General features: G+C 44.5%; 1 protein-coding gene across 1 annotated transcript; it reads right to left on the bottom strand.

Annotated features, from left to right (window-relative positions):
* Positions 1-8,058: 8,058 nt before the first annotated feature.
* LOC148100433 (dynein axonemal heavy chain 5-like) lies at positions 8,059-9,720 on the bottom strand. The gene is made up of 4 exons (XM_087847681.1): positions 9,559-9,720; positions 9,337-9,435; positions 8,444-8,630; positions 8,059-8,228 (listed from the first exon to the last, which is right to left on the bottom strand). The coding sequence occupies exons 1-4, from the start codon at positions 9,718-9,720 to the stop codon at positions 8,059-8,061; spliced, it is 618 nt and encodes a 205-aa protein (XP_087703807.1).
* Between the last annotated feature and the right edge of the window lie 4,830 nt (positions 9,721-14,550).

Below are 14,550 nucleotides of genomic sequence, written 5' to 3'. Positions count from 1 at the left end.
GAGCAAAGATTGCCTTTTTTGTTCAGTTACTCCGGGGCCAAGCCTTAAACTGGGCTCAAGCAGTTTTGCGAACCGACCCGGAGATTGCCTATGCTGATTTTCTGTCAAAGTTTAAAAGTGTTTTTGAAAGGGGCACCTGAGCAGAGGCAGCGGGCCACTGTTTGCTGAACTTAAAACAAGGAAGACGGTGTATGGCGGACTTCTCTGCGGAGTTTTGGACACTGGCTGAGGAGACTGGATGGGGGCAGCCTGCGCTGATAAGTACTTTATTAAACAATGTTTGTGATGAACTACTTATGAGGGAGCTCCCTAAAACTTTGTCAGAAGTGATAACCTTGTGTGTGAATGTAGATGAACATTTGAGGGCGCGTCGCCGCACCACCAACTACAGTTCCCAGAGGCCCGTGGGGTGATTGGGATGCGGATCGTGGCGACAAGCATGAGCAACCTATGCAGATCGGACGCTCCCAAATCTCCCCGGAGGAGAGAGCACGCAGATAGAGGACCGGTGAGTGCTTTTACTGCGGCCGCAAGAGCCATATCGCCATTGTCTGTCCAGTATGGCCAAAAGATCACGCCCGCCGGTAGAAAGGAGGATACGGGTGGGCGAGGTCTCCTTTTCACATTCTCCTCCACGTTTCATGCTAGATGCTAAAGTAACTGTCCTCTCTGCCTCCCACTCCCTTCAAGCGCTGATTGACTCCGGGGCGGAGCAGAGCTTCATGGATGCTTCCCTGGCTCTCAAACTCAAAATTGACACACAAGCTTTGCCCCACTCATTGCAGGTCACCGCTTTAAATGGTCAGCGTCTCCCCAATATAACTCATGTTACAGAACCCGTGTCCCTAACCCTGTCTGGCAATCACATCGAAATGTTACAGTTTTATGTCTTTCAAGCTCCTCTCACACCCCTAGTGCTAGGGTTTCCTTGGTTGCGCCAGCATAACCCCGTACTCGACTGGAAGGAGGAGAGGGTTCTGGGGTCGGGTGAGGAGTGCCACATGACCTGTTTAAAAGCAGCTACTCCCGTAAAACAGTCTAACCCACAACCACACGAGCCCCCTGACCTTTCAGCCGTTCCGTCTGAGTATCATGATCTCAAGCAAGTTTTTTGTAAGGACCGAGCCCGCTCTCTTCCTCCTCACCGCCCGTACGATTGCAGTATTGATTTGCTCCCAGGTGCACCTCTTCCCACTAGTCGCTTATACAGATAACCTGAACGTGCATGCATGGAGAAGTACATTAATGAATCCTTGACTAATGGACTGATTCGCCCCTCTTCATCCTCCGTGGCTGCCGGGTTCTTTTTTGTAACCAAGAAGGATAAAAGCCTTCAGCCATGTATTGATTTCCGGGGTCTCAATAACATTACCATTAAGAATAAATACCCTCTGCCACTCTTATCATCCACTTTTGAACTCCTGCAGGGGGCGACTGTTTTCACTAATCTCGATCTGCGAAATGCTTACCACTTAGTCAGAATAAGAGGGGGAGACGAGTGGAAAACAGCCTTCAACACGCACCTGGGCTGTTTTGAATACTTGGTCATGCCGTTTGGACTAACTAATGCTCCTGCTGTTTTTCAGGGTCTTGTCAATGATGTGCTCTGCAATTTCATCAATCGTTTTGTGTTTGTGTACCTTGATGATATGCTCATCTTCTCCCACTCTCTCTCTGATCATGTACGCCATGTCAGACAAGTCCTGCAACGTCTCCTGGAGAATCGCCTGTTTGTTAAAGAGGAAAAGTGCAAATTTCATGTGAGTACTGTGTCATTCTTGGGCTACATTATCGAACAGGGCGATTTAAAAGCCGATCCAGCTAAGGTACAACCAGTCTTGGACTGGCCCACTCCACCTAACCGTAAGCAGCTTCAACGGTTCCTCGGTTTTGCCAACTTTTATCGGAGATTCATTCATGACTACAGCAAGATTGCTTTGCCGCTAACCCGTTTAACTTCCCCTAAGGTACCTTTCTGCTGGGATGATCAAGCTCAGGAGGCCTTCTCCCGGCTAAAGAAACGCTTTGCTTCGGCTTCCATCCTCCGGCAACCAGATCTCAAGCGGCAGTTTATTGTAGAGGTGGATGCCTCGGATGTAGGGGTCAGAGCCGTTCTCTCCCAGCAACTAGAGGGTAAGCTCCACCCTTGTGCTTACTTCTCCCGTCGTCTCTCTCCTGCAGAGCAGAACTACGACATCGGGGACCGGGAGCTGCTGGCAATCAAACTCGCCCTGGAGGAGTGGCGCCACTGGCTAGAAGGCGCAACAGAACCCTTTGTGGTGTTGACTGACCACAAGAACCTCGAATACATCCGGTCAGCTAAACGACTAAACGCCCGACAAGCCAGGTGGGCTCTGTTCTTTACCAGATTCTGCTTCACCATCACCTACAGGCCCGGTTCTCGGAACGTGAAACCCGATGCCCTTTCCTGCCAATTCACCACCTCAGAGGATCACACCCGTAAGTCTCCCATTCTCCCTCCCACATGCGTTATCGGAGCCCTGTCGTGGGGTTAGGGTTATTTAAAGGGTTGGCTTTGTGTCATTTAAAAATGCAGGCTGAAATGCTCTTGCCAACCAGCCCTATACAGAGCATCATAGAGGAATTTCAGGATCTTCGCAGCTGTGACAAAATCAAAATCAAGAACTTTTTTTATAGAGGACTATATATATCTGAGAGGTGAAGATGGCAGATTGTTGGCTAAAATGGATGTCTGTGGCATCCTGCATTTAATGTTCAGCATCCTTGTGAAAAACTCTTTAAAAGTTGTTTAACATGTCCAAAAATCCAAAACTGTTACAGATGACAAAGATGTTGTTTCTATGAGCTCGGCTGTACCTGCTAGTTCACATTTCAGTAGTAATGTTGGTGATGAAGATCTTTATTTTTCATTGCTTTAGTTTTTATTCCACTGTTTCAAGGACATGCACTTAGTGGGGACAGCGTACTGGACAGGTCCCAGTCTGTCTCGCTCTAAGACAGCTGGGTTAGGCTCCAGCGCCCCCGCGACCCTGAAAAGGATCAGCAGAAGTGGATGGATGGAGGGTCAGTTTATCAACATTAGAAAAACCAACATACTACCTGCCTTAAATGTGAAATGGACGGGCTTTATGTTTGCTCAAAAACTAAAGAGACTTTTCTGCAGCATTTCTCTCCCGACTTCTTTGCAGCACCTTTCACTGTCACACATTTGATCTTTACAGCAGGGCTGTGCCATATCATATACCATACTATAGAATTTTGACATAGTAGCTATACTCCTACTTTATAGATCTCCATCACCCGATCCTCCGAAAACCTCTTGGAGTTGGCAGCAGTCGACTGAGCCATTTTGTGCAGAAGAAGATTCAAATGATGCTTTAAACTCCTGATGTTATCTGAGCTCAGATCCTAAAGCCTAAGTCCAGACCTCTGCATCTTCATTCTTGTGGAAAAGCAGAGCAGATGTTGTTTTCAGGAGGATGCTGCTATAATGGCTTTAGTTCCTTGCAGGTAATTATGACGACAGCAGAAGCAGCAGGAACAACAAACAGCCCAAACTAACAGACAAACTATTAAATGAAAGTCCAACCCAATCTCCTCCGTCCCCGTCTCCTCCACTATTTGCATCTTCATCTGTGAAACTTGCAGAGCAGAGACAGTGTGTGGACAAAGTTAGCCGGTATGCAGACATGTTTTCTTTTGTTACAGGAGTTTGAAACACATCTGCAGCTCATTCAGAGGCTTTGGGGCTGTACACACTTCATTTGAAATCAGTGCAGCCGATCTCACAGCTGCTGGATGTTTCTTTGAATCATAAGAACATTGAGACAAACAAGATGATCATGAAAATCATGATTGATTTGGCCTGCGTTTGATGCTGAACTGCGGTAGCTCCTGACATTGTGCTTTTATTTCGTCTGGGTTAGTTTGCAGCACTGCTGCACAGTTTACATTAAAGTGCACTTTTGCAGAGCAGACGACCCCCTGCACGACTGATGGGGTGAACCAAGGCCCTGCATCAGACAAAGAAGGATTATTTCAACTGTGAGTCATGCAAAGCAGCTCTAGTAGTCCTGTAAATGAACAGACTGGATCCCTGTAATGTACCACCTCAGTGACCAGTGGAAACATTCAAATGTTCAGGTAGTCATCCTAACTGACTTGGGGTTTCTGCCAGTGTGTTACAAGTGAAGCGGCTCGCCTGGTCTTCACACTGGGACTCATTTCTTTAAATCACCATTAATACAGTTTCAGCTGCTGACACATTCACTAGTGGGTAGTAATTAAAGCATGCTGCACCACTCATGAGTGCTATCATTCAGCACTCTTTCATTTGTCTTAAAGCTGGTAATTAAACTCCCTGATGCCTCACTCTGTCTCACTCTTTTCTGTGTGTGAGAGAAAGAAGATGCAGCTGTGTTTCTAACAGCTTCTCTGGAGGAAGCCCTGCACCTCTATAATCTCACCCGAGTCTGTGACTGTGAGCTTGATGGAGTGCCTGAACTCCTCGATGACTCTCTCACCACAGATGCTGTGGTTGGTTGTAATCTTACATTCATATCTTCCTGTATCGCTGATGTTCCTCACAATCACAGAAACGTCTCGCTCCTTCATGGATGAGCGTCTCAGCTCCACTCGGCATTTGAAGGACTCGTGCTGATAGTTCTCATCTGAGTGATGGCTTTCGGAAGAACACAGAGCCCTCTGACTCGAGCTCGGGTCTGCTCCACTCTAATGCTGTGATATCTGCATCTGTGGGTCCCCGACACTGAAGAGTGACGTCTTGTTCAGACCTCACTTTGACATCTGTGTGGTCTAAAGTGAAACTTCACTCAAATGTGTGCTCAGATGAAATGATCAGAAGAGTTTCCCAACAGATTTAGTGATGAGAACTTTGAGTCAGATCAATATTGCTGCAGTTTATTACTCAAGAATATAAATTTCTATAATTACATAACTATGAGTGTGAGATTATTATATTATCTTATGCCACGTTGTACCCCTAATTAAAGATTGTGAAATTATTATGTAGTTTTAGTTTGCATTATTCTCCAGACTTAGAAGAAGGTGATAACTATTAGATTTATCAAACTGATTTGTATTACATCAGACTGCTGATTTATGGTGAATGAATGATATTGTTTTATGATGCATGATACTGCTGAGTTATAAGAAATACTGTTTTCAGAGAATTATCACCTTATTTGTCTGGTTAGAAAAGAACAGAACAAACTGCACAGGAAGCCGAGGTCATAACTCAGGCTCACTGAGAGAGAGAAAGAATGTGGATGTTTAGCTTGGAGGGGCTGAAGCTATAAGAATGTGAGAAACATTCAGACACTTGGAGATCAGGCAGACACCCTCCCGCGCTCATCTCCCCATCCGGATGGGTTATGGTCAAAGTGTTTGTATGGAATAAAGAGATTGTTGATTAAGCATTTATACATCGAGTGCTGTTCTTCCTTCAGTCCAAAGATCAAAGAACTGGAATATTTAACATGAGAAAATCAAGAGGATTTTTTGCATTTTCTGTATATTTTGCAGTAACAGCAGTAGCAGGACGATCCAAACTCACCCGAGGCCGTCACTGTGAGCTTGATGAAGCACTGAACGATCTCTTTGTGCTGTTTTTGTTCCTGAACACAATCCCACACTTGTTTGTGCCGTTATTGCTGATCATGATGATGTTCTTCAGAATCAAAGTGAGGTCTCCATCCTTCAACTCCACTCGGTCTCCAAACGACTCAGGCTGGTGTCTTTAAAACAAGTTACGATAGAACAGAGGATCTAGGCCACGTCTGCTCCACTGCAGCAGGGTGATGGTTGCAGCTCTGGGACACGGACAGCCAAAGGTGGCCTCTTGTCCGGGCTGCGCTTTGATTTTTGTTACAGACTTTTCAAAAAAGTGTTTTGCTTTTCTTTCACAAATGTGGGGATTGAATTGTTAAAATGTACAAAACAGTGATGTCATGTTTTGTGATGAGGACCCAGGCACAGAGAGACTTGATGAATTTAAGAATCTTATGATTTAATAAAGAAATTTGCAGACTTGCACAGAGATGGTAAAATTATGATGACTGATAAAGGAGACGAAGACAACAGACGATGAGGACAGGGAGGATGCAGGGACTGACAGAGACGGGGAAGAAGTCTCATTGTGACGAGTAAAGTGTATCTTGGCTGGCTGGGCAGCTCTCTGGGTGCTCAGCACCCCCAAAGCTCTGATCCTAGAATCGTCCCTGCAAAAATGTAACATTTTCTGTAAATTCTGTGAATCTCGGGCAGCTCGACTTGCATGAAGTGTTTCCAGCTGGGCGTCGTGTAGCTGGAGTCGAGTGTTTTAATTGAAACTATACATTTTTAGACAGAAGTTGTAACGGCAGCAGGTAGCTCCTGCAGGTGCTGATCATCTGGTTGGTGACCTTGAGCAGCAGTGAGGTCATCCTCTCTGAGGTGTTGTAGTACTGGGACACCACGTGGATCATCTTGATGCCGTTCATCAGACTGGGAATGTGCTCCAGCATCCTGGTCTGTGGGGCCGGGAGAAAAGGAAGACGGAGGATGAGAGACGGTTTGTCCGGTGACTGATAGGAGCTTCAGTGTGAGAAACAAAGCTGCTGACACAGCAGGAACAGACAGCAGCCTCATTACTGACATGTAGAGATCAAATAAATGCACATTCAGGCTGAGCTGGAGAATCCTGTGTCCCCCATATCTGATCCAGTAACAAGAAAACGGTTTGTCATCAGACACGATGCAAAAGAAGAAATAATAAAAACCATTAAAAAAGAAGCTGGTGGAGGTGAAACACCCGACTCATCAGCACAAACTGACAAATTCACCATCACAGAAAATACAAACTAATAAAAAAGAGCAATCAGAGAAATATTTCTGATAAATCAGAGCTGGAACATCTCAGACTGAGCTGTGATCTCTGTCCTGATGAAACCTGTTTGTCTCTTTGATCTTTTTAAACATTTTTAAAAGTTTGAAACTGAGAAAAGAAAAGAAGTCTTTAGTTTTTAAACAGTCACTTTAATTCTTTCTTCTTCTTCTTAAGTTACAGACAGGCCTTTGTCTCAGCTGTGATTTGTGACTACACCCTCTCTGTGAATGATGTGTGACGATGTCTTCACTGTTTTCTGTTCCTCACAATCATGAAGGACTCAAACAGCTGCAGACGGTTTTATACAGAAAGACATGAAGAGTGTTTTTCTCACAGGAGTGGATTTTTCCACAGATCCAAAGAACTTGTTGAGGGTGTAAAGATACTTGACGTTGTCCTTTGCCTCGTTGGCCACCACAGTGATGTCTCTGTCCTGATAAATCAATAAATCGATCAGTGATGACGTCAGCATCGTCGAGACAACAGCTGTGAACTGAACAGGAAATAAACTGCTGACCAGATCTCTCCAGGCACGCAGGCACCGAGACTGAGCCACCTGCAGGACCCCCAGAGTCCTCTTCACCTGAGAGCCCTTCACTTCCTCCAGCAGACTGACACGCACACACAGAAGCACACGCACGCACGCACACACGCACACACACACACACACACACACACACACACACACACACACACAGTTACAGCTGTTCAAAGGCTGTTTGCTTGTATTCGTGTCAGTGTTGATGTTGTACTTGCACATAAACTCTATATTGGACTCTGATGTGTTGCTCCATACCTGCCACCTACTGGTCAGCCAGTGTAAGTGCACAAAACATTTCTTCAAACCAAGATGGAAAAATACATGTTTAAAAAAATGAAGTTCAAAAATCTTTTTTCATCCCTAAAGATGAATAAAAATACTAAAGAAAGAATCCTGATTGATGTCGTCGTAATTCATGCATGAAAGGGTTAAAAACACAGAACATTTCAACTTTAAAGCGCAGAAAGAGAAATAACAGAAAGTTATATTGTGTAAAAGTGGTTTCGTCCTGAAGTCTCAGAGTGGAGACTAAACTGTTCCAGGTCTGAGGAGCTTCTGTCCACAGACGTCAGATCATGTTTGATAAACTGAGTTTAAAGTGAAACCTGTAAATGCTGACGCTACAGGAGATCCAGCTGAGAGGACGCGTCTACCTGTTGAAGGTCACCGTACGGCTCTTCCAGTGCTCCAGGTCGGCCGACGGCCCGACGTCATCGGCCTCTTTCCTCATCTGCTCGCTCTCCGTCAGCACCTGCTTGATTTGATTGGTCCACAGGGTCAACACCTCCTCCAGACGCTCCACCAGCTCACTGTTATTGGCTGAGAGCGAAACACACGAGTTCCTCTAAACACACGTGAACACGGACTCATTATTTCAAAGAAGCCATCGTCTCAGGTCAGGTGCTTCCTTCAGCTTCCACAGATAAACTGGTTTGATTTACCTGAGAGTTGATTTTTAAACCTTTAAACGATGTTTCCTGTATTTCCAACAGTCTTATTGTTTGTGTGAGATGTGAACAGCTTGAGCTTCATACCTGCTGCTCTGTAGTCTGCAGGGCTGCTCAGCTGGCTGATGGCGTCAGGAAGCTCCACGTGCTGCAGCTGGAACTTTCTCTCCATGTTCAGTCGGGCTGAGCTCAAATTACTGACAAACTGATCCACCGAGGACAGGAAGGACCGGACGTGTGGACACAAGGCGCCGTCCTGCACAGAGCCCCATGACTGGGCACAGGGTCAAAGGTCAGCAATAACAACAAAGGTTAGTGTGTTTCCTGTTTCACTTTTTTACCTTATTCAGGCCAAAAGCATCAGGAGGACACACACTGCACACAAATCAGACTTTTCATGGATCATTATGTAACAGCTGCTCTACAGTCAAACCCCACAAAGAGAAACCAGCAGGTACAGATAAGCCCAAGGTGTGGCCTCCAGTAACACTGTGAGGAACCTTGGAGTCATTTTTGACCAGGACATGTCCTTCAATGCACATATTAAACAAATATGTAGGACTGCTTTCTTCCATTTGTGCAACATCTCTAAAGTTAGAAATATCCTGTCTCAGAGTGATGCTGAAAAACTAGTTCATGCATTTATTACTTCCAGGCTGGACGACTGTAATTCATTATTATCAGGAAGTCCTAAAAACTCCCTGAAAAGCTTTCAGCTAATCCAAAATGCTGCAGCAAGAGTCCTGACAGGGACTAGAAACAGCAGATTTCTCCTACACTGGCTTCTCTTCACAGGATTTACCCCTCATACTTGCCCCTCCCTGCCCCTTTCTTTGCTTTCAGTCTCTTCCTGTTTAAAGAAAGTTCTTCCTTCCCACCATCAACAAAGTCTTCATATATGGCGTCATGTGATCACTGGAAGCTTAAAACATCTCCCTTTTTGTGCTCAGTGAAAGCCTGAATGGATGGAGGTGTTTTACCTGCTGCGACCTGAGAGCAGGTAACATGATGTGAGTCAGCAGAGTTTCCAGACTGTTCAGGACGCCGCCGCTGCAGTCCAACAAGCCAAAGTTCACTTCCTGGAAACATCAGGTTGCACGAGAAGATCAGAATGATTGGCTGCATCCATGTCACAGTCAACCAAAGGTCTGTGCAGTTTGTTAAATTTGCAGGTGAGGAGGTAACCCAGACCAGTTACTGACCTGCTGCACGTTAGCGGTGGTTATGGCCTTCTCTGTGGTTCTCAGGAAGAACAGACATTTCCCCAGTAAACGCTGAAAATACAGAACGTGATGGAGTTCAGGTTCCTTTAACGTGACACAGACAGAGCACTTCTTCTGCACTCTGTCACCAAAGTTCACCATGCAAAGGAAAACCTTTCATGGGCTTTAAAGACGGGGTGGTTGGAGAGCTCTGCAGGCTGCTCATTACCAGTGATGGGAGTAACGGCGCTACTTTTTTCAATAACGAGTAATCTAATTACTATTCTTATTGTTACAACGCTGTTACAGTTACTAACAAGATGTGGTCCGTTACTATGTTTCAACAAACAGACGATTGAAGCTGTGTTCAGCTTACAGCATCTTATATCAGCTGCAGGAAGTAGCTGTAAGTAATCTGGGCGCTGCAGCTTTAAGCAGCTGTGCGCTCCCGCAGACAGACGATCACTTTTTGGATGGAGCTCAGGGGGCAAAACAATTGCATGAGTGCTGCTGTTTGACTGAAGAAGAATAAAGGAGTCGTGGTAAGCCAATCACATGACCACTTAAAGACAAAGCAACAAGGTGATACCAGTTTATAAACTGTGTTGATAGGCCAGTAAAACCAGAGTCATGATAAACAATATATACGCGTGTTTGTTCCTCAATAGTTTCATGTTTACTGTCTAAGGACAGCAGCGAGACCTCTCTGCTTATGAGCCGCTGTCAGACCTGCAGGTATCAGGCTGTGATCTTCTCATTTATACTGGACACAAATTATTATTTTGGAGTCGCACAAATAATTTGTGTGGCATCTTATTGAATGCAGAACAACTGATTGTTCTGGAAATAGTTTAATGGTTATTTAAAAAAAGGGTAAAAAGTAAATGGCTGCAAATAACTTTGTTGTTTGCAAAACTTGTGTGTATAAATTTCACATTTATATTTACATTTAAAGTTATGAAAATGATTCGTTAAACATGTTCGTGGTTGTTACAGTAAAAAATATAACTTTTTATGTTTTCTGTCTGATTTTAGATCAATTGTGTTAATACAGTTTATCAAAATGAAAACATAAGTGTAGATTCAGACACGTGAGGTTGTGCTGAAAACAATGAGACCAAACAAGGCAAAGTAAATAGTTTTTAAAGGTAAATGTGGAGGAAACATCAAAAGTTGTCACGGCTGGGGCAGCAGTCGTGTGGTGGAATGAATGAGGACCCAAGATGCAGACGGCGGTGGAGATGCGAGTGGAGATTTATTTACAGTGACAATAACAAAGGTGAGGGAAGAAGCAAACATCAACCTAAACTGGGACAAACTAACAGACAAAGCAGAAAAAATGAGGGCAGCAGGGAAACACAAAGATGACACGAAGAAGGCAGAGAGACGTGGAGAAACACAGATGGACACGGAGACACACAGAGTAATGCAGACGACGCCACAAGGAACACAGGCAGACACACACTATAAATACACACGAGGTAATGAGGGGATGACACACAGGAGGGGAGCACAGCTGAACCACAAGAGGAGACACAAACCTTCAAAGTAAAACAGGAAACACACAGACTGTTTTACAACACAAGGACACGAACAGAGCACAGAGGACAGACACAGGCAGGGCTGAGAAAACACAGAAGCACTAAACATAAGAACCAAACCCTAAGAACAAATACAAAATCAGAATAAACACCAAACACAAGATGAAACCAAAAGGAAACACAAAACGCTGCGACCCAGGACCCTGACAAAAGGAGTTCACAATGGCCGATTATACCCTGGAGCCCAGAGGGTACTTTTAAAGTAACACAATAGTTACTTTTCCTAGTAATTAATTACATCTACAACCTTGTCACTCAGTTACTAAGTTACTTTTTTGAAGAAGTAATTAGTAGCTATAATTAATGACTTAATGAATTTTTAATGACTATTTAAAAGTAACTTGCCCAACACTGGATATGAGCGAGTTTCCCAGCTGATGCAAACTGGAAAGCTTCTCCTGTTTGAAGTGGATCTATTCAGCTTATATTTCCTCATCATTTTAAGCATCAACAAAGTTTCTAAAAACAAGAAACAGTTTGTCATCATTCATAAACTCTGACGTCACAGGAGTGTTTTTATTCCTGTCCCATGTTTGAAAGTTTCTGCATATCAGAGCTGCCAACACGGCACCGACTCAGGCTGGAACTGACTTTAAATACTTCATCATTCATGATCCTGTTAAAACCACATCCAGGGGAAATGTTATTAGCATGTAGCCTTTAGTTCATGTTCGGATTGCTGCTCCTCCATGTTTGTAGTCCTTTTTTCTGTGAATAAGTGTTTGTGGAGCTTTGAGCTGCTCAGACTTCGGCCTCTCAACCTCCTGATGTTCAGCCTGCAGCTGTCAGTCATCCAGTGTTTGCTCAAAGACTTTAATCACCTCGTTAACCAAACAAAGAGGCACAGTTTGATCCATAGAAACACAAACACGCTCAGGCTCATCATCTCTGAACAGGACAATGATGAATCGTAGGCTCGGGATTGTTTGGAGCTTAAAGAGAAATCAGATACATCAGAACACAAAAACCCCGAGAGGTGGTGTGTGACGTCACACACCTGAGCTCTGAGTCCTCGAGTCTGATCCAGGCTCGTGCTTTAAGACACGTTTCTGTGTAACACTCAGCTCAGGTGTGTTCAGGACATTTGCTTGGAAGAAGCCGTCTGTGGATAAATCCTGCTCTCCACCTCAGCTGTCAGGTTTATCCAGAGAACAGCGGTCCTGACTTCCAGCTGCGCCACAGTCCTCGTTTCTAATAAACTGGCATTACTGAAATGAACTGTCTGCCTTGCTGTTCAATAATCTGCTCTTTGCCAATTTCCCAGCAGAACCTTCCACTCATATCAGCATTTTTCTGTGATTCTCACATTAACTAAGCATAAAAAGCTGAAGCCAACCTCAGAGTTCCCCGTTGTGAGGAAGAGTTTCCTCTGAGCCACAGCTGAGTTTGATGTGTCCACAAAGGAAGACTGACAGGAGGACAGACTCTGGGAGAAAGGCAGATGTTAAAAGATATGAATACAAAGTACGGTGCAACAAACAGCAGATTATGAAGAGCGGTTAGACCTTCATGTGTCCGTCATTTAAATGTGATCAACGTTACCTGTTTGACATCCTGATAGAAGAAAATCAGCTTCTTGGATCCGTTTGCAGCAAAGAATTCATGGATCAGACTGAACTGGAAGAATCAGACATTAATGACTCAAAGGTTCAACTCTGAGGAAGGATCACGTCTCTGAACTTCAGAGTGGTTCAGACAGTCTGTGTTTCATCCACAGAGCCTCCAGTCTGCATATCAAACGATCCTGAGGAATGACAGTGAACCCCGAGTTCCCCTCGTTACATTCATGTGTGTGACTGTGAGGAAAAGGTGATTGTATGAACGTGTGTGAGCGAGTGAATGAGGCTTGTATCAGAGTGGAGATAATGTCAGCGGCACAAGCTGGACGCTGCCAGGTGTCACATGTGAATCTGTGCATCAGTGTCTGCACCTTTGTGGAGGTGAAGCTCAGGAGGTTTGGATTTGTTCAAAGCTCTGTCTGCTCCATCTTTCTTTCCCTCAGGCCTCTCCAGATCAGGAACTGGACTTCTGGATCCAGGGAAGGATCAAAGTCTCTCAGCCCAGCATCAGAGCTTCTGGCTGGGGGAGGACTGGAAGTTTCAGCTGGAGGCTGAGAGCCTGGATCTGCCATCTGAGTCACAATTCAAATATTCTCAGTAATCTCATTTTTAAAATATGCAGCTCATTCATTTTGACTGAATGTGGGACAGGAGCACATCTGTACTGCTTCAGCTGGACCTCTAACAGCATTTTGTAAATGTTGGACTGTTTGATCTTTAAGCTGCTTCATGAAGCTGCAGATCTTTTCATTGGGTAACAGTTCTGACTGCAGCATGCGCTGCTCTTAAACCTGCAGCTATAGTTGTGCATTGATAACCTTCACAGATGTCCAGGTTACCCCTGCTGTGTGCTCTGATGCACATGTGCTGAACTCCTTTATTCACACAGCCACGTGTTTCTCACCTGCTACCAATGAAAGCTGTTAGTTTTTAAATAAGAAGAGATTTTACAAAAAGCTTTTTCTCTTTTTTAATGTTTAATATAAACATTTCATTTCAATAATTTCCTTTTTTCTTACATTTGACTGATGGTAAATGGCCTGTATTTGTATAGCACTTTTCTAGTCCCTAAGGACCCCAAAGCGCTTTACATATCCAGTCATCCACCCATTCACACACTGGTGATGGCAAGCTACATTGTAGCAACAGCCACCCTGGGGCGCACTGACAGAGGCGAGGCTGCCGGACACTGGCGCCACCGGGCCCTCTGACCACCACCAGTAGACAACGGGTGAAGTGTCTTGCCCAAGGACACAAAGACCGAGACTGCTCGAACCGGCAACCTTCCAATTACAAGGCGAACTCCCAACTCTTGAGCCACAATCGCCCCCTGGTATCATCTTTCTGTGAAACTGTGCTGCCATCATCTATCATAAGACCACAGATAAAATGAAGATAAATCTGGTGTTAATAAAGCTCCCAAATAAAAACAAGACTCAGTAATAATAATGAGATGATGTTTCATCAGATCAGAAACCAGCAGGGTTATAATACCTGTGCTGACTCACCTGTGTGCATCTGTCTGAGGACGAGTCTGATACTCTGGGACCAACCAGTGAAGTCAGACTAACAGTGGAAACAGGAAGTGAATGAAAGTTTGACTGTCTCCATGGTAACCCAGGCCGGGGGATTGTGTGTGTTTCTTAGTGACTCTGTAACCAAACACACAACAAAGCTGCCTCCTCTGTGGGTGTTAATTCATTTATAGTTCTTGATCTCTGAATTGAAACTCCAGCATAAGAAAGCAAGCAGCAAAACTTTATTTAAACAGGCAGAAGAGGAGAGTTTAAACCTCAGTAAACAGATTGTAAACACTGATCATGTGATTCAAT

Source organism: Neolamprologus brichardi, chromosome 11 (genome assembly GCF_056152115.1).
Source record: "Neolamprologus brichardi isolate AB-2024 chromosome 11, ASM5615211v1, whole genome shotgun sequence".
Classification (NCBI taxonomy): domain Eukaryota; kingdom Metazoa; phylum Chordata; class Actinopteri; order Cichliformes; family Cichlidae; genus Neolamprologus; species Neolamprologus brichardi.
Note: the sequence above shows the minus strand (reverse complement) of the source record. Positions and strands in the feature narration are given on the sequence as shown.